This window comes from Stegostoma tigrinum, chromosome 4, assembly GCF_030684315.1.
Source record: "Stegostoma tigrinum isolate sSteTig4 chromosome 4, sSteTig4.hap1, whole genome shotgun sequence".
Taxonomy (NCBI): Eukaryota; Metazoa; Chordata; class Chondrichthyes; order Orectolobiformes; family Stegostomatidae; genus Stegostoma; species Stegostoma tigrinum.
The window spans coordinates 17,820,537-17,841,871 of NC_081357.1; the positions used below are offsets into that span (position 1 = coordinate 17,820,537).

At 38.7% G+C, this 21,335-nt stretch overlaps 1 protein-coding gene across 5 annotated transcripts in view; it reads left to right on the plus strand.

The window, feature by feature from the left end:
• The window catches only part of babam2 (BRISC and BRCA1 A complex member 2), a 193,360-nt gene that overhangs the window by 51,567 nt on the left and 120,458 nt on the right, over positions 1–21,335 (plus strand). For all 5 annotated transcript variants that reach the window (XM_048530273.2, XM_048530272.2, XM_048530271.2 and 2 more), the window contains exon 6: positions 14,155–14,229. In XM_048530273.2, the coding sequence (XP_048386230.1) occupies positions 14,155–14,229 (75 nt within the window). The remainder of the gene's footprint in view (positions 1–14,154; positions 14,230–21,335) is intronic.

A 21,335-nucleotide genomic window follows, 5' to 3' on the forward strand; every position in this document is an offset into this window, starting at 1 on the left:
TTCCAATAGCACCAACAGTAATCGGAGGATTACAATATCATTACTTCAGTACTGTTTAGGTCTACGTCTTCTCCATCTGAAAATCCTGATTTTTGTTTCTAAATTATTATTTTAACATAAAAAGTATTATTTTCTTTTTCATTCATGACTTGTATTTATTACTGGCCAGGCCTATATTTATTGCCCATTCCTTACTGTCTGGAAGCCATTTAAGAGTCATTACATTGCTGTGGGTCTGGAGCCACTAGTAGGCGAGATCTTGTGAGGATAGCAGATTTTCCTCCCGAAAGAGTATTAGAACCAATAGGTTTTTTACCACAATCAACAGTGATTACATGGTTCCCATTAGGCTAACTTTTGGTTACAGGTTTTTTTTAAAACTCAAAAGTCACCATCTGCCATAGTGGGATTCAATCCACATGCCAGAACATTAGTCTGGGTCTTTGGATTACTACCCCAGTGATGTTGCCACTAAGCTCCTATCTCCTGTATTTCACCAGTATTTGATAGTGAAGGATGTTTTGTTGCTGACTTGAGCATGCTGTTATTCCATAGATCAACCTAGTCACAACATAAAGATGAGAAAGAAATCCTCACAACCAAAGTGTTGTTGTTATTATTAATTACAATATTTGTGTTATATCTGGAATCTACAATCATGCATGTTAAAGCTTAGAATTTTGAAATATATTTGATAAATCTGATACTGTCAAAGGTACACTGGTTTTAGTTCTGCCTCCTGTGGTACTTCAGTACCAAATCAATCACCAGTATGAAATGTACATATTTTTAACAAAACAGAAATTGCTTGACAATTGCTGGATTCTGCTTCTGACTGTTTCCAATTTTCAGCATTCACAGATCTTTATTCTATTTTGGTAAATATTTTTCGAGTATACGTTACAATTATGTTAGGGAAGCACTGTGTTATTTGGCATTGTTTGGTGATACAATTGGTAACTGTATTTTCAGAATGTCAGAGGGATTCGCTTTTGGAAGTGTGAAAAAAGATGAATACATTTAATTACATGTAGGAAGTGTCGTTATATCTGTTGGGCATTTGGATAGGGAAAAATTAGCTGCACTTCTTTGTCCAGAATAGCAAGAAGATTGCAGAGTATTATTACAGTTACCCCCTTCCAGACAGTAGAATGTAGTGTTATGGTCCGGATCAAACCCCCTCAAAATATATTAAGAAGATAGCATTGATTCTAATTTTTCCTTAATTTAAAGGCAAGTGCCAGTCATTGTGCTCCAGATGCAAATCAATTGATGCAAAACATACTTTATTCATACAGTATGGTTAGAATACAACGAAAGAAGGAAGAAATTGGAATAACTTAACTCTATGGAAAAACTTAACAGAATAATAGATTATTTAACTGCTAAACAGTAACTGTTCGAATATTGAATTGTCACATTCAGTAAAATAGATTGTATCACAAGCTGTTTTCCAGTCTAGGAAAAACATAAAGAGAAAGCTGTGTGTGTGCTTATCTCCTGTGTCTTATAAACCTCTCTTCAAACAAAAAAGGGCATAATACACTCTTAAAGCCATTGTATTGTCACGGTAGTAACATACACATTCAACTTGTGCCTCAGTGCATTTAAAAAGACTTAGAGTATCAGGATAAAAGTAAAATACTGTAGATGTTGGAAATTTGAGACAAACTGAGAATACTGGAGAAACTCAACAGGTCTGGCGGCATCTGTGGAGAGAGAAACCAATGCACTTTTCGAGTCTGATATGATTGGTCTTCAGATCTGAAACCAACACACAGAATGTGGGAGAAACTCAGCAGTCATAACTTTTCTTAGCTCTGAAGAAGAGTTGCACCAGACTCAAAATGTTAACTCTGACCACAGATGCTGCCAGACCTGCTGAATTTGTCCAGTGCTCTATATATTTATTTGAATACCAGAGGTGATCCATTCACTGTAGAAATATCTATTTTCTGAGATGTTCAAATAACTGTTCCACTTATGTGAGGCATATTGAGTTATCTCTTTTCAGTGGTGACTCTAATATATTGCTTATAAGAATGTCGAAAAATTGAATGCCGAAAAGTCAGACTGTTCAGTTGTGGACGGTCATGAGGTGGATATAAAAAGTTAGCTTTCTCAGCGCTGCTCATATCCAATGAAAGAATAAAGATATAAACATCATAGAGAGAAATTCAGTGATGGCTGGGGTGGAAGGGGAAAAGTTAGAGGTGTGTTTTAGGTCATTGAGAATAGCAGAAATAGAGGTGGAAATGAGGGGCAGGGCAGCAGAGAAAATGCCCTTTCATTTAGATATGAAAAGGTCTGCGAACTTCCCAGCTTTGGTATCTGCAGTTGTATGGATTCAGATTATTTGATCACACTGGAAGAATGATAAGCCCAGATACACAGTGGCTATGCATGGATATATATTACATAAGTGTGCATTTCCCCTTTCCTCATGCCTTGAGACAAACAATGTACATGCATATGACCATTTTTATATCTATTCATGGAATAGGCCACTAGCCTGCTGTCAGAAGCCACAGCTTGACGGACACCATTTCGCAAAAAATGTAGCTGACCGTGAAGTTCTCCCGTTTTAATTACCTGCCCTCGGCATATTAGAAGGATTTACAGGTTGATAGTTAACTTGTTTGGCCAGGTTATGATTGCAACTTCCACAGTCACATAGTCCTGAAATAGGATTTAATCTTCTGAGCTTCTCTGCCGCAAGACCTTCTATCAAGGCTGGCGTTTTTGATTCACTCCAGTCGTTTCCTATTTTTTTTTTCTCTAAATCTGCCGTCATAACTGTCAATGTTGTTAGCCCGCTTCTTTATATTTTCCCCCTTAAATGTATCTGTAATAGTCAATCCAACCATTTTATGTGCAAGAGAGTTCCGCATTCCTCCTCCTCTTTGGGTAAAGGAGCTTCTTCTAATTTCTTATTAAATGTCTTGATGACTGCTGTACATAGCCACTAGATTTTATCTATTGTACAAGAGAAAACTTTCTTTCTGTGTCTACTCTATTCATAACTTTAAAAGGCTTTGTTAGGTCACCTGTCAGCAGTCTTTCTTCAAGAGAAAGAATCCAACTCCTTGATCCTTTCTCAATATAGATGTATCCCCATGCATTTCTGTTATCATCTTTTTGGGGTTTCCCTGCAGCTCTCCGGTGTCTCTATATTCTTCATAAAATATGTTAAGACAGACAAGGGCGTGTAGTTGCAGCAGGAGTCGTTTTGCCTCTGTGCCTCAGTGGGCATTCCATCTACTCCAGCAGCTTTGTTCTCAGCCGGCAGACAGTCTTCTCCACTTCATTCAGGGCTGGGGAGCTGCTGAGCTAGCAGTGTGTCACGTGCAGTGGGATACAGTCAAGGAAGCTCAGATTGACAACAGAGCCCTGGTTGACAAGGTCTCTGAAGTGCTCCCCCCAGCGTTGTTTGATGTCTTCTTTGTCTTTGATAGGAGTCATTCCACCCTTGGCCAGCAGTGGGATGGGGCCTTGGGTGCTTGGCCTGTAACATGTCTCAACAGCAAAGAAGAAATCCCGTACATTATGGGATTGTCAGACATTCATTGGGCATTCAATGCTTTCTCCACCCACCGTTGGTTTGTTGTTGGACCTTGGCCTCCAGTCACCTGGATGTCATCTTTTTGTCTTCTGAGTGTGGTTGCTGTTTTGCATTCAGAAATGCCATGTGCTTCCAGCTTATCAGTTCTTGGATCTCCTGATCATCCTCATCAGTGTAATCTTGAATGTTTCCTCGTTTAATGACCGACTGAGTTTTTGCAAGCTTTGGTGTAATATTTCCACCTCCATTGTGCCAGCGCAGTCTTTGGCTGCCGAGGGAAAAGGGTGTTTGAGGACAACGACACAAGATCCGACACTGAGATCATGGCTTACAGACCTGTGCTGGTTCCCACCCTCCTATATTGTTCTAGGATATGGACTGTATCCAGCTGATGTAAAGGCGCTGGAGTAGTGCTACCGACGCTGCCTGTGCAAGACTCTGAAAATGACTGGGAAGCCAGACACACCAACACCAGTATCCTCGACCAGGCCAACATAACATCCCCAGAATCGAGGCCTCGACCATTCTTAACCAGCAGTAATGGGCTGGGCATATCATTCACACGACCGACTCGACTCCCCAAGCAGGCATTCTACTCCCAGCTCCAAAATGGCAGGCAAGCCTCTGATGCGCAGTGGAAACGCATCAATGCTACCCTCAAGGCCTCATTGGGAAAGTGCAGCATTGCCACTGACACCAGGAATCACTGGTCCAAAACCGTCCAAAATGAAGGAGGAGCTTCCAGGAAGGCAGCGAGCATCTTGAGACTTGCTGTTGGGGAAAATGCAGAAGCCAGGCAAAAATGAAGAAAGGTGAGTGCTGCTACACCAACACCCCATCCACGACCACCTGGCAGAATCCATGGAAGCTGCATCGGTTTATACAGCCACCTACAGGTTCACTCTGCGAGTGGAAGAGAGTCATCTCGTCTGCGAGGGACCGCCAACAACGATGATGAAAATATGGTGACTAGAATTGCAGACAGTGACAAGTTTGATAAAAGTTCAATACAGCTCTTAAAAGAGACTGACTCTGTGACAAGCAAGGTGTGACAAATCCAACATTGAAAGTCTCATCACAGTGCCATCTACAGGAGGTCCACATATTGAAAAAAGGTGTGGACTATCAAAGGACTGCCTTAAGTACAAAGTTGATGCATTATATTTAACTGGTTAGCTGTAAATGTCACTGCTTTTTTTCAAAATTTCTTCACTTCAGTTTTTATATCAGTTAGCCCATTGGGATCTTTTAGAAAAGTAGTTGCTTTCGATTGCACGCTCTCTGTTCCTGGTGAAAGCAGTAAACGGTTTGGTCATTTTTCCTGCATACAGGGGAAAGTATGAAAACCCCTTACTTTCCACACACTTCCTCTGCAACCTTCAGTCCTTTTTTTTTCGGACAACACGTAATGAGAGGGAAAAAACAACTTTGTTATCCCGTACTTAATGATGTAAGGTGTTCTGACACTACTGCTATGAAGGTAATACACTTCATTATCAGAAATATTGTCCTTCATCTTGCTTGTTATATCATGTCCCATCTACTTTATCTCATGGTTTCAGTAGGCATTCACCATTTATCGATTTTAAGAAGAAATGAGTTGTTGTGGAGCACTAAGTTTCCAACCTCAATCTTAATTATATTTTGCCTCATAACTGTCACTGCATCTAGAATTAATTTTGTGTGAAGTATTTTGAGATATTTCTGAGACACATGATAGGAAATATATGAATTTTATGTGTTGTATTGGAGAAGCTTTGTTGAAGACTGTTTAGATTGGTAGTCTCAGAAAAGTGTTTTTTTAAAAATCCAGAACAAGATGACACGTCATTTCCTTCTGTTCAGACTCTGGGTAAATGCCAAATGACTTCCTTTGTTGAGTTGCCAATGACCTTAGTGCTCTTTGAAAATTATAAAACATGTTTCTGATCATAAATGTTTCAATTTGCCTGTAATTCTTCCAAAACTCTGGCATGTACTTTTTCACATCCCGTTGTGTTTTTTTTAAATTGAATTGCGTGTTTCCTTGTAGATTTTTCATTTGAACTCACTAAATCCTTAACAGAAGAGGAAATGGACTGATTCAAAAGCAGTTAAGAGCAGTAGGTCAGAAGACATGCAATCAAGGATTATACTCCATTGTTACAAGTGTAGAGCTTCCCAAACATTTTCCAATTGTGATCTCAAATGGAGTGTGGAAAGTTTTCAGGACTTCCCAATAAAAATTGTGATTGAATTAATGAGGAACATGGCGATCAGGGGCCTATGCCAGTGGGAACACAGTTGTTATGAGTAGATCAGGGCTGAGTGGTGGCAATTGCTGCCCTGAGAGCTTGGGACCCCAAAACTTCAACTTAGAACTCCACTTGGTGTCCTGTCCCTAACTTGGGAAAGACCTGTACTGGGAGATACATGTGCTATTCATAAATAGAAGCATTTTTGTAATAGGAAATTAACAATAAATATTCATCCATTTATGGCAGAGCATTTCCAATTACTGCTCCAGCAGCGCCAAGAAAGTGCATTGGTAAATCCCCAATGATCTACCCTTTAACATTGTCGTCTTCCTTATGCACAAAGCGTAACATATCCCAAAGTGTGGGCTCAGTTGTACTGCTTCACTAGCATGCTCTATTCTGCCAATATTTCTCAATTATCACACTCCTTATCTGGATTTCTGTCTTGATTACCTGCGATTAAATACTAAGACTGAAGCTGTTGTTTACAGCCCTGATCTCATATTCTGTACCAACTACCTTCCCTGTTCTGTCTGAACTAGATTCGAGTCATTGAGCTTTATAGCACTCAAAGAAGTTATTGTCCATTGTGTCTTCACCATTCGTCCAGCATCTATCTACTTTAGTTGTACTTTAGCCATTAGCTTGCGGCCTCGTATGAGAATTCATGTCAGGACCCAAGCAATCTCTTTCTTTGACTTCTGCAGCAGTCAGGGATACATCCCATCTGGGTCACGGAATTTATCCAACTTCCAGCCTGCCAAAACTACAATTTTCTCCTCCTTCCCAATTGATGCATATCACAATCCTCCTCGATTTCTACATCTATGCCATTCAATACTATCATGAGTACAAATACAAAATGTTCATTTAAAATTTCATCCACATCTTCTAGCTCCACACACCGTTTGATGCTTTGGCCCCAACTGGCCCTACACTTCTCCTGGTTATCATTTAGCCCCTGTTATATTTGCAAAATGCTTTTATACTTCCTTTTATTTTACCCACCATTGTTTGCTTATGGCCTGTCATAACATTCCTAAGCTCTTTCTTGAATAACTTGCTGCAATTTCTGTAAGTCTCTCGAACTTCCAGTGTTTTGATCCCCGCCCCCACCATCAACATAAACTTCCCTTTTGTTTTCTTTATCTAATCCTTGATACCCAGGGTTCTCTGGACTCGTTGGTCCCATCCTTCACCTTTACAGGAGTACTTTGGCCCTGTGCACTCACTATTTCCTTTAATGTAGATATTTACGTATGCCGAGTGGCTGAAGACAATTTTGCTTCAGTTGATGGCCCCATAAGCCTCCTGGATGGTATTACATTCCTAGATCTATTCAAAGTGTATCCCATTTAATATGGTGTAGTGCCACACAACACGACGTAGGATATATTCAATTTGAACAGGAAACTGGACCTTGTCTCCAAAATAGCAGTGTGGTAGCTATTCCTACTGATAGTGTCGACAGTTTGGCCAAGGGTGCTGCTAGGTCTGGAGCATGAGTCTTCAGTACAGTTGCTGAAGTGTTGTCGTGGCTTTAGTCTCTGCAGCCTCTAATGTCTTTTCCCATTCATTGGTATCACATGGAGTGAATGAATTTTGTTGAAGAACAGCATCAGTGATCTTGGGGACCTGAAGAAGAGGCTGAGATTGATTTTCTACTTAGCACTTCTGGCTGGACATGATTGTAAATGCTTTCAAATTCTTCCTATTTACTTGCTGTATGTATTATGAGTTCTTGTTATGAGTATACCCAAATCTCTCTGAACATTTGACATTTAGAAGTGTCATGGTTTTGTGGATTTTTTTATTTGGTAATTTAATTTCTGCTTCTCTATTCTTAGTCTCAAAGTGAGTAATCTCACTGTTGCCCACTCATTTAACCTGAAACTCTTTTTCAGTGTCTGTGTCTTCTTCACCACTTGCTTTTCCAAATAACGTTTTCTTGTTCTTTTCTTGTTTGCAAACTTAGATACATTATATTTGGAGCCCTCATGTAAGCCATTAATACAGATCGTAAGTAGATTAGACACAAGTAACCTTGCAGTACCCCACCGTTAACTGCTTACCAACTCAAAAGAATGCCTTGTTTCTTCCAGTTTTCTGTAATGGTGAATCCTTGTTCTGTATTATCCTCAATCTCATGAGTCATGATTGTCTGTAACATCCTTCTCATTAATCGTAAAGGTCTACAGAAACGACCCTTCAGTCCAATTTGTCCACGCTGACCAGATACCCTAAACTGATATAGTCCCATTTTCCAGGATTTGTCCCATATCTCCTTAAATTTGAGTTTAGAAGGTTGAGGGGAGATTTAATAGAAACTTACAAAATAATGTATGGTTTAGAAGGGGTGGACGCTAGGAAGTTGTTTCCGTTTGACGGGGAGACTAGGACCCGTGGGCACAGCCTTAAAATTAGAGGGGATAAATTTAAAACTGAAATGAGATGACATTTCTTCAGTCAGAGAATGGTGGGCTTGTGGAATTCATTGCCGCAGCGTGCAGTGGAGGCTGGGACGTTGGATACCTTCAAGGCAGAGATCGACAAATTCTTGATCTCACAAGGAATCAAGGGCTACGGGGAGACTGCAGGGAAGTGGTATTGAAATGCCCATCAGCCATGATTTAAATGGCGGAGTGGACTTGATGGGCCGAATGGCCTTACTTCCACTCCTATGTCTTATGGTCTTATGGTCTAAATCCTCCTTATTCATATACTTTCAAACGTTGTATTGTACCAGCCTCCACCATTTTCTCTGGAAGTTCATTCCATACATGCACCACCCTCTGCATGAAAATGTTGCTCTTTAGGCCCCTTTTTAAATCTTACCACTGTCACCTTAAACCTATGCCTTTTAATTTTGGCCTTCCCTTTTCTAGGGAAACGACCTTGGCTATTCATCCTATCCATGTTCCTCATGATTTTATAAATCTCTAGAAGGTCACTCTTCAGCCTCTGATACTCTAGGAAAATAACCCCAGTCTATTCAGCCTCTCCCTACAGTTCAAACCCTGCAATCCTGGCAACATCCTTGTAAATCTTTCTGAATCTTTTCAAGTTTCACCACATCTTTTCCTTTAGCAGGGAGACCAGAAAAGCATGCAGTATTCCAAAAGCTGCCTAACCAGTATCCTGTACAGCGCAATGTGACCTCCCAACTCCTGTGCTCAGCGTACTGACCAATAAAGGCATGCATGCCAAACACCACCTTCTCTACCCTGTTTGCCTATAACTCCACCTTCTAAGAACTATTAACCTGCACCCCAAGCTCTCTTTGTTTGGTAACACTCCCCAGGACCTTACCATTAAATGTAAAATGCAGCACCTCACATTTATCTAAACTAAATTTCACTTACCACTCCTCGACCCATTTGCCCAATTAATCAAGGTCCCTCTTAAATGTTACTAAATGTCTTTATCCTTTTTATTAATTACATCAACAAAAAGTCTTCAACTGATTTGTTAGACATGATTTCATTTTCTTAAATCCATGTTGACTCTGGTTAATCATAATATAATTTTATAAGTGCTGTGTTAGCACAATACCAAAAAATGAAACCTACCAGTTTACCTTGGATATTAGTCTCACCTCTGGTTCATCATTGTCTTCTTTCCCTTTGATATTAGGTTGATGCCTACCACCATCCAATGCTTCAGAATTGTTCTAGAATATAAGAAATTCTGAAAAATCAAAACCAGTGCATTCATCATCTCTATAATAATTTCTTTTATACCGGATAGAAATCATCAGGTCTGGAGATGTTGCTATTTAGTCCCATTAATTTCTCCAGCACTGATTTGTTTATGTTGTGTTTGTTTTTTTAATTCCTCATTTTCAGCCAAATCTTGTTTCTGATTATTTTCAGGAATGTTCCTTTGTGATTTTGGGCCGATAGGCAGATGCAGAGTATTTGCCTTGGATATCTCTCCTGTCCCTTTGCTCCGCAAAATAATTTTAGCTGTCTCTATCTGTAATGGCCCCATGTTTGTTTTTATTAATCTCTAATTGATGAACTTATAGAAACATTTGCTGTGTGTTTTCATGTCACTAGCTAATCTATCCTTCTTTTCTTCTCTTTGCTGATGAAGTTCTCCCAGTCCTCAACCTTTCTGGCAACACTGTGACCTTTCTCCTTTCATCTTTAATACCTTATGTTAGTTTGAGCAATTTTTTCATTGCCTTATTGTGTTTAAGAAATGTGCTTTTATTACATGTTGTCTATTAATCTTTAAAAGCTTAGCATTGTTTGTCTACCAGCATATATTTGATTATAGTTTCCCAATCTATATAAGTTTTGGACTTGATAGATTTTTTTATATTGAGTTTGAAAATAATTCCATGAATTTAGGTCACTCTGCCTGATATTGCTTTACTAGCTTCATGTCATGATACTGTTAAATATTAAAGCAAAAAAACAATAAAACTACCTTCTATACAACTCATTAACTAGTCATTCACATTATTACTGCTAACTTGGTTTGTCCACTCTATCTAAAATAATGATTCCCAGGATTACTGTATTCTGTTTGTTACTGTTGTTTTAATTTTCTGATACTCTGCTTTCCACTACAAGTATTGTTGGAGGTTTGTAGACAATCTGTACTAATGTTTTCTGCCTCTTAATTAAATTGGGTTGTGTACCCAGATAATTATAAAAAATTGCTGTCGTCACAGGTCCTACATACAATATTCAGGAACAAAAACAAAACTGCAGGAAAAGCTCGACAGGTCCGGCAGCATCTATGGAGGAGAAAACAGAGTTAACATTTCGGGTCCAGTGACCCTTTGTCAGAACTCTGCATACAATATTGATTCTCCAGGGGAGGCAGCAGCTTAATAGCAATATCACTGAACCCAGGACATGTGAGTCTGAAGACATGATTGATTCCACCACAGCAGATGGGTCGGATGCTGTTCAGTGGGTCAGTGCAGACTCATGTGCTTACATCCCCACAACAATTAGAGATGTGTAATAAATGCCAGTGATGTTCACATCCATGTTTTTTTTTATAAAAACTACTGGACACAAACTACTCTCTGCATAGGAAGCATTAATTAGCTAACTTTCATGCTATTCCCACCACACCTTGCTATACTGATTTGAGGTACAATAAATTCAGACACACTGTATTTCACTAATCTGCCCAACAAAGCTTGAAAGAATTTACAGTCAAAATTTCTGAAAGACTATTGTTGTACAATAAGTTTAGGTTTGTAATTGTTCTCTTACCACAGTGAAATCACGGGAAGTAGGAATAAGGCATTGAGTTCCAAAGCAGAAACAATAATTCAAGTTATGCCAAATTAATTTGAATAAAATCAGACCATCCTTTTAAACAATTGCTGGCAATTTCTTATTTGAAGAATATTGATGATGCGATCCAAAGGTACAGGTTCTTTCCTTGTGTAAATGAGTATACCGTTCAGTAATTCAAGACTTGCCTTGAAACAAGGCTGTGATGAGGTGATATATATGGGATCCTGCTCAAAATTGTGGTTAGCACAGCATATTTTTTAGCAGTGGAACTCTCATTGGCAGTAGCCCAGTAATAATAGTTACAATAATAGATTTCTCTTTTACAGTGCTGTACTGAATTTATTTCTATAATTTGAACATTTTACTGCATACTGCTGTACTTGGCAATCTGAAAACACTGGCTGTTTCATGGAAATACATTTATCAAAGTGCAGTTAATCATTTAATTCATATTATTACCAAAGCCATTTCAGATTGCTGCAATCTATAGTTACGGTTCTATTTGGCACATCGAGAAATTATCTGTTTAGAGTAACCCAACAATAACTTGTATTTATATGAGATGTATAAGGTCATAACTGTTGCCAAATTTAGCAAAAGGGAAGCTAAGTAATGTTGAGGATGGCTCAGCGTGAGAGTTTAAGGCTCAGTTTGACCTCAGATAGACTCCAGGCATTGTGCAGTGTTCTTCAAAGAGGTGACCAGATAAAGAATGAATTCCGTGAATTGGGTATGCAGTTTTGTTTGGTGAGAGCAAGGTGGCTGGCGGGGTTAGGTAGAGGCAGAAATATTGGCCAGGACACTAAGACTTATTTAGAAGGTTATTTATTTGCCTCTGGAATATGGATTTGAAACCAACTTGAATTAAAGAGAACTCGTAATTTATGTGCTTTTCATTTTAAAAAATACAGGTGAAATTGTATCAGAAAGCAAGATATAAACATTCAACTCGATAAGCAATATTTGGTGGGTGTCTCAAATATTAGCTTGCAGTTTCTAAAACTCAAGGCTGAAATTTCGCTCAAATTGGTTGTGCAGAATCAGAAAAATTACTGACATCTCAAACCTGACCCACCAGAAACTTCAGCCACAGTTGTAATTAAAAAGAATAAACAAAGATCAGTTCTTAAGCTGTTGTCCTTCTCACTTCCAGCATACTACCTAGAGCCCATAGATGTCAATACATGCCATTTCATGCCCCCATCATCATCCCTCATATATTCCCTGCCAACTTATTCCCATGTTCCAAAATGTACTCCTAAATACTTGCAAGTACCTAATTCTTTCAAACACTCAGTTGCTTATAAAATTAAACATTTTGTAATCATAACCCTATATCACAAATAACTGATCCATTTATAATAACTTGGAACAGTTAATCAAACTGTGAACTTGCAGGGCTCCAATGATGGGAAACTAATCAATAACAACAGCACTAAGGCATGTGTTGAAATTGCAAGCACCAATTCTTTTTCAGCTGAGATTTGCAGCAATCTGCATGTTTATTTTTCAGATTTCAAAAGGTGGCAAATTCAAATGACTTCATAGCTTGAAAGTTCCACCTGTTTTGTGCATTCATGTCTATTGTTAACAATACCAAAAGGATCAATGGCAGTAAGTGTGAGGTGTTGCATTTTGATGGGGCAAACCAGGGCAGGATTTAGACAGTTAATGGGAGGGCCCTGTGAAGTGTTGCCGAACAGAGATGCGGTGGGACCAGTGCAGAGCTCTTGTAAGTGGAGTTGCAGGTAGATAGGGTGGTGAAGAAGGCATTTGGCATGCTTGCCATCATTGCTCAGTGCATTGAATATAAGATTTGGGATGTCATTTTGTAACTGTGTAGGACTTTGAGGACACTTCTGGAATAATGCGTACAATTCTGGTCACCCTTCCACAGGAAAGATGTTGTTAGGATGCAGAAAAGATTAAAAGGATGTTGCGAGAACCGGATGGTTTGAGTTATAGGGAGAGGCTGGGTAGGCTGGGGTTTTTTTCTTCCCCGCAGTGTCGAAGGCTGAGAGATGACCCTGTAGAGGTTTATAAAATCATGAGGGAGCATAGATAGGGTGAATAGCGAGGTCTTTTTCCTATGGTGAGCATCCAAAACACGAGGGCATAGGTTTAAGGTGAGGCGGGGCGGGGGATAGATTTAAAAGGAACCCAATGGGCAGCTTTTTCACACAGAAGGTGGTGCATGTATGGAACAAACTGTGCAAGGAGATAGAGGAAGCAGGTACAGTTATAACATTTTAAAAGACATCTGGCTGGGTTTAGAGGGATATGGGCCAAATGCTGGCAAGTGGGGCGAGGTCAGATTGGGATGTCTACTCAGTGCAAATGAGTTGGACTAAAAAGGTCCATTTCTACCTTCTGACTCAATGACTGACAACTTGACCTGAATAAAGAATTCCAGTTGGGTTAAATTTTTTTTAATTTGTAAAACCCATGGGCCAAGTTTCAGAAACATAAGTGACAAAATTGCTTCTGATTCTAGATGGTTGCACTTCTGAATGTGCTGTTACCTCTAAGTCATAGATGTGTGAAATACATTGTAGCCCCCAACTCTTCTTCCTGCAACCCAGTGAAAATATTGAATGTGGGTTTGGGTCTGGATATTGTGAACCATTTTGGCCAAGACATAGAACATGCCCCCTTTCCATTCAGATGTTCTATTCATATTTAGAGGTAGATATGAATGTGGGATTCAAAAGTGAAAGAAATAAGCCATGAACATATTGAATGGCAGTCCAGGCTGAAAGTTGACTTCAGGTCCAATTTTGCATGTTTATATCAATGTTACTTGGAGGAATTTAAAGTTTACATAAAAATAATCTTCAATTATCGTCAGTTTTAAAATTGTAATTTTAAAAATTCCAAATGGTGTTAAATAATTAGGAAATGTCAACATTATTTATGTTTATACATTTAAGTTGTTCATTGGGCTTTCTACATGTTTGAAATGAAAGTTGTAGCCTGATAAATCATTTGATAAAATCTTATCCAATGTATGCATATTACATGATGCATGCTATAATATTTGCAGTCTTGTTTTGTACAGTAGTGTAATTTTTTTGTTCCTGTCCATTCACAGACTGGTGAATTTTCTGCCCGTTTCCTTTTGAAGCTCCCAGTGGACTTCAGCAACATACCGACATACCTTATCAAGGTAAAGTTCCTCCATGTTGTTCATGGCAAAATCAAGTTGTGTTTAAAACTGATGCGACCAAATGCTTTAGTTTTACGTTTGATCAGTTCAAGCATCATTAGATAATTAAATAAAGTTGTTTCTATTTTCCAAGAAACTTTATTTTGGATAGATAATTGTTGAGTCTGGTACTGATTATTCATTGGTGTCCCACGCTTTTAGTGAAAGTTAACTGATTTGGTTGGGGATACAGAACACCAAAGTGGAAAGAAAGTAAAGCCAATAAAGACAGCAAAGAGTAAAGTGAAAATAATAAAGAAAAGATCAGAATATGAACAAAACATAAAAGAAGTAATATTGGTGAAATTAAAACTGATGAAGGGTGTGTGGTATGTAGATGGATGGATAAACAAAATCTTTGCAAATAAATGGGAAAATTAATGTCTCTAGAGTCGTAGGTACAATAACAGTAGTGGGTTCCACCACAGCAGTGAAGTATCAATATCTAAATATTGCATTCCGGACATCTTTATGGTAAAATAAGGAAACAGAAAGGGGAAAATATATAAAAGTGAGCATGTGTGGAGATGAAATCTGCAAAATTTGCTTATAATTCAGAAAATTTTTAAACAGACACAGTAATTCCAAATGTTGCAAAGTAGAAGTTCTTAAAAGCCTGCTTACGTCTTTGACTACCTTCATTACCTCTCTAACGAACATATTGAATTTTGCTTGTCAAGAAGGAAAGAAGCAGAGCTGGATTTAGTTTGTGACTATGGATTAGAAAGGATGGGTGATGTGGGGAAAGAAAGTAATTGGGAAAAATCAAACCACGGCTTAGTTGGGTTTAAAATCCCTCACTCTTTATGTAAAAAATGGAGGATAATGAAAAGTCAAAGTTAGAGGTACTAGTCTGGAAAAGGGTAGAGTTCGGATGGCTAAGTCCATCTGACCTAACATAAATGGGTAAAACATTGATGCAAATGAATTAACAGTGGAAAATATTCAAATGTTCAAAGCAGAGTTCTAATTTAATACATGACTAAAGATGAAAAATGTGTCATGTGAGCAGATGTTTATGATCAAGTCGAGATTGAAACTAAACTGAAAATTAAATTCAGCTAAATATTATACAGAAGAAAGTTGTGAGGAATGTAGGAAATGTAGAAGTGAAAATGGAGTTTTGGAGGGATTGTAAGAGACTGATATGAAATCAGAAATTATAAACACCTCTGGAAGTAGAATAAACAGCAAAAAGAGGTTAAACAATAGTAAGCTGAGGAAGGAGGATTCAGAATTTAGAAGATGAACTTTCAGAAACAGAATTAAAATTTAGCAGAATTAAACAGACAAGTCTCCAATCCTGGTGTGCGTCCCAGGCCTTTCAAAGATAATCACAGAGGAAGTAACTGAACTTGAGCCACAATTTTACAATGCTCACTTGAAATTCAATTGTGAGAAGTGACTGGACGATGAAGGATAAAACAAACCAGCTTTAACCAAAAGGATAGAAGGGAATGCAACATAGATTCACAACAATGATGCCAATGATCAGAAACTTTTTACTCTAAGCAACATATTAGTGAGAACATTTCCCAATATTATCTATATAATTTTACAGTTTTACTTATGAAGCATTTCGTTATATCGAACAGAGAAGAAATGTTTCTCTGGGTTAGGGAGTTGATGACAAGTAAATATCAATTTAATATTGACAGTATAGGGACACTCTTCTTCACACCAAGTTGTTCAGGATAGAAAGCAAATAGTTGATCTTGGATAACATTAGAACTCAATGAAGATACAGACAAAGGGTAGAGAGCTGGATTATGGAATAGTTTAGGATTGTACTAGCAAAGATTTGGCACTGACGCAATGGGCCATGTAGTTTATTTCTGTGCTTTAGGTCTCTGGTTCGAAAATACATAGAAATATCAGCTATTGGTTTGAAAATTATACAGAAGTGTTAAATAATCATCATTTTAACTAAAAGACTATCAAGATTTTTGCTTGTTAGTGCTACTTGCAAGATCACAATTTATTCGAGATTTCTACTTTCATTTTTTTCCGTTTGTCTGGCATGTCTGTACTTTAAGGTTTTACATGCATTTCCTGTATGTTTTTTCACATTAGGGCTAAGGGGCTGTCTGTTCCAAACAAGGACAACCAAAGTATTAATAGATTGCCAAATTCATAGCATTCATCCACTGCCTATCAAGCAGCTCTGGAGCCAACTTGCATCTGACATTTTTGCCTACGTGTCACAATTGATCTACTGCTGCTGCATTCTTATGCCCAAAGCCAGAAACCCTGAACTGTATTGTTTTTTTCTAGTTCTTTGGTGTTTAGAGTTATGGAGTTGTACAGCACAAAAGGAGGCTTTCAGCCCTTCATGTCTTTGCCAGTCTTAAAGCATCAATATCCTGGTTTCCACCACTTGGCCCTTAGCCTTGAATGCTAAGTCAATTCAAGTTTTCATCTAAATATTTCTAAAACGTTGTGGATGTTCCTGCCTCTTTTAGGCAGTGAACTCTGAACACCCTGTACCTCTGGGTGAAAGAATGTTTCCTCACATCACCTCTAAATCTCCTGCCCCTTCCCTTAAATTTAAGCCCTTGGTTGTTGACCCATCAATTAAATGTCAAATCTTCTTCCTATCTTCCTGTTCAGTGCCTCTCAGAATTTTATACATTGCAGTTAACCTTCTCTGCTAGGAGGAAAGCAACCCCAATCTATCCATTTTCTCTTCGTAGCTGAAATGCTGCAGCCAGGAAACATCCTGGTGAATCACCTCTGCGCCCTCGTGAGAGCAATCATTCCTGACTCTTAGATAATAACATTTGCTGTATAAAAGCAAGATTTTGTTTACTTTTCATTAGTTTATGTACAGATATTTGTATGCCTTGAAATGTTGTTTTCTGAGAAGAGGGGAACCTGTTAATATCACAAGATCATTAGGGTGAATGGATTAATTGACGCGATTGATATAAAAATTGGGTCTGAAGTATAGAAGGAGTGATAAGACTGTAGGTAAGAGGTTTTATGAAGCAGTGGTAGTGTCCTTACCTCTGGACCAGAAGGCCTCAGTTCAAATCCTGCTTGCCCCAGAGTTGTGTAATGACCACTCTGGACAGGTTGAATAGAAAATAGATTAGATTGGGTATTAATAATTTCTTCCCCAATATACAATGTCTTTGATACTTTCTCAGCGAATCCAATTTGATACTGGTGCCTGTACTTTTATTGCAGAGTAGGGTACAAGTAGCTGGATTATCTGGCTGTGCAAAACTGACTTGAGAAACTGTCTTAAACCACTGGAGTTTCATTCCAAGGAGGGTGCTAACCATTAATAGAAACACTATGGTGATAGCTGCAGGAACTGCTGGGTGCCAAAGGGGACTGATTAGGTCCACTTTAATGTTCAGAGTTGTAATAAAAAGAGTCAAGCAAAACACATTCCCCATTCATGCCAACAATTGCTACCTCATGGCCCCTCATACCCTCCCTGCCAACTTGTGTCAGAACAACAACGCTTCCTACATTGCTGCAAATTCCAAGTCCTCATACTGTCTCTGTGCTCAGTCATGAGCAACTCTCCTTGTGCTTGTTCACCAACAGAAAAACCAGCTCTCTTTATAAAAACTGAAAGAAGTGTGATGCTGTAAATCAGGAACTAAAAAATCAGAGTTAACATTTCGGATCTGGTGACCCCTTCCTCAGAACTGATGGGAGCTGGGAAAATGTTGGTTTATGTGCAGAAAATAGATCTGAGGAAGGGTCACCGGACCTGAAACATTAACTCTGATTTTTTTTTCTTAACAGATGCTGCCAGACCTGCTGAGCTGTTCCAGTTCTGTTTATGCTAGCTAAAATTCTAAAGAAATGCCAGAACTAGTGGCTAGAGAAACAAGTTCAAACTAGTAAGTTAGTTTAACTGAAACTGCCTTTCCAGTTGGCTGTTTATATCCAAGACTTGGAAAAAGTTAACTTTTAACAGTAAATTATAATTTGATGCTAAACACTTCCATCTAGAAGGACAAGGGCAGCAGACATATGGGAACACGACCACCTCCAAGTTCCTCTCCGAGCCACTGGCCATCCTGACTTGAAAATATATCGTCGTTTCTTTGCTATCTCTGTGTCAAAATCCTGTAATTCCCTCCCTAATGGGTCACCCTACAGCAGGAGGGCTGCAGCGGTTCCAGAAGGCAGCTCACCACCATGTTTTCATGGGCAACTAGGGATGGACAATAAATCCTAGCCAGCCAGCGAAGCCCATATCCCACAAATAAATAGAAAACAAAACACAAACTATACTAAATTTCAGGAAGAAAACTAACAAACTTTTCAACAGTTTTATAGGTACAAAGATTATTATTCTATGGCCACACTCCAGCACATTTTGTTTGTGCTAATTATCTCATTGTTTGCTATGGTAAATAACAAAAGAGCTTATTTGCGTTCTCTCAGACTATTGTGTTGATCGTGTAATCCCTTGTCAAAGTTATGATTTCTTAAAAAAAAGTAGACTTTATGATATTAACTCGAATTTCAACATTTTTATAGGCATTCTTTCTTTGCTGTTGCCACTCCTATCGCTCAATCTAAAGTTACCTCTCTTGTTAATTAGAATCTTAATTCAAGATGCATATCTTGTTAGAAGTTTAACCGTTGTTAGTACTTTCAAAAGAAAAATAGCAGATCAAGGCATTTTTTCCCCAGTGGAACTTGTGAGAAATACCCACTTGATGATTGTGAAATACAATTAAAGAGTCAACTCTCTGTAGTTTTTATTGTTTTCGGGCTGGCCGCGTCACTAAAGATCTTGAAAGAGCAAGAATCTGCCAAATGCACATTAGCTAGCATGATTTTTGGCTTTTCTAAGAATGAATAAATCACAAAGGTTTAAATGGCAGCGTCATAATTGTTATTTAAAAACTGGTTGATGGGAACCATGCTTAGAGTGGATTCTAGCCACATTAATTCATTTCTGTCTCCTCCACAGTTGTAAATGTATTGTACCTCCATAAGTTATTATAACCATCAGCCATAATTGGAAATTTTTACAAACCTCTGTGGTTTGAAATGCCTTCTGAAAAATGCCCTGCTGTTATTTACAAAAGTCATGCATATTACACAATGCCAGTGTCTGTCCAGAAAAGCGTAGGAAATGTCTTGCAATAGTGAATTTAAACCATTACAAATATAGAGGAATTAGGTCTGGCATTTGACTTCAAAATTAGATGCTGTTAGAAAATTTCCAACTCTGTCTCATCATCATCATCATCATCATCATCACTATTGTACCTTCATCATTCCTGCATCTTTGAGGTTAACTTGCAGTTAGTACCTGTTCTTGTCAAGATTAGTCATTTCTGTTGACACCCGTACGATACAGAGAGGATCTCCTTTGCACTGAGAGTAATGTTACTGTCATTGTCTTTGATAAGAATAGGTTTACAATTTTTCCTAATGAACAACAGGAATCCTTGCCATGATGAAATTAGCTTAAATGTTGGAGTACTTGCTTGGTACGCAAGAGGTAGTGGGATTTGTCCCCATTTTCTCCTTTCTGAGGGGTCCTACAGCATTGTGTTAGTATCCCTACCTCTAGTACAGGATGTGTGTGCAAATTGAGTCTGCCTCAGAACCATTAATATGACATGTAGAAATGGGTTACTGTAAAAGCAGAGGTACCTGCTGTCCATTTAGCTAACCTGGCCAAATTCCACTTCCAGCCACTAGCTAATAATTCTGACTGGAAAGTGAGAGGAAGATGTTTTGTAAAAATTCAGATTATTTATACTTTGGGTAAATATTTCAATATTCACCTGACAAATTTGATTTAGAATTTTTTTATTTGTTTTGGCAGTTTTGCTCAATTGTTAAAGCCACTGGGTCAAAATACTAGAATTCCCTCCTTGATGGTATAATGGGTCAATCCACAGCAGGTGACCAGTAATATTAGAAATGATTGTACAAGCTTCTTTCAATTCATAAGAAACAAACAAGAAGCAAAAGTAGATATTGGGCTGCTCCAAATTGATGCTGGAAGGCTAGTGATGGGAGATAAGGAAATAGCTGAAGGACTTAATAAGTACTTTGCGTCATTCTTCACAGTGGAAGACATGAGTAGTATCCCAACAATTAAGGAGAGTCAGGGGGCAGAGTTGAGTACGGTAGGCATTACAAAAGAGAAAGTGCTAGAAAGGTAAAAGATCTAAAAATTGATAAATCTCCTGGCCCCGATAGGTTACAGCCTAGAGTTCTGAAGGAGGTGACTGAGGAAATAGCGGAGGCATTGGTTGTGATCTTTTAAAAACCACTGGAGTCAGGGAAAGGCCCAGTTGATTGGAAAATTGCTGTTGTAACGCCCTTGTTTAAGAAGGCATCAAGACAAAAGATGGAAAATTATAGGCCGATTAGCCTAACCTCGGTTGTTGGCAAAATTCTAGAATCCATCATTAAGGATAAGATTTATAAATTCTTGGAAGTGCAGGGTCAGATTAGAACAAGTCAGCATGGATTTAGTAAGGGGAGGTCGTGCCTGACAAACCTGTTAGAATTCTTCTGAAGAGGTAACAAATAGGCTAGACCAGGGAAACCCAGTGGATGTTATCTATCTGGACTTCCAAAATGCCTTTGAAAAAGTGCCTCATGGGAGGCTGCTGAGTAAGGTGAGGGCCCATGGTGTTTGAGGTGAGCTACTGGCATGGATTGAGGATTGGCTCTCTGACCGAAGGCAGAGAGTTAGGGATAAAAGGCTCTTTTTTGGAATGGCAACCGGTAATAAGTGGTGTCCCACAGGGTTCAGTGTTGGGGCCGCAGCTGTTCACCTTATATATTAATGATCTGGATGAAGGGACTGGGGACATTCTGGCGAAGTTTGCCGATGATACGAAGTTAGGTGGACAGGCAGGTAGTACTGAGGTGGGGAGGCTGCAGAAAGATTTAGACAGTTTAGGAGAGTGGTCCAGGAAATGACTGATGAAATTCAACATGTGCAAATGCGAGATCTTGCACTTTGGAAAAAAGAATATAGGCATGGACTATTTTCTAAATGGTGAGAACATTCATAAAGCCAAAGTACGAAGGGATCTGGGAGTTCTAGTCCAGGATTCACTCAA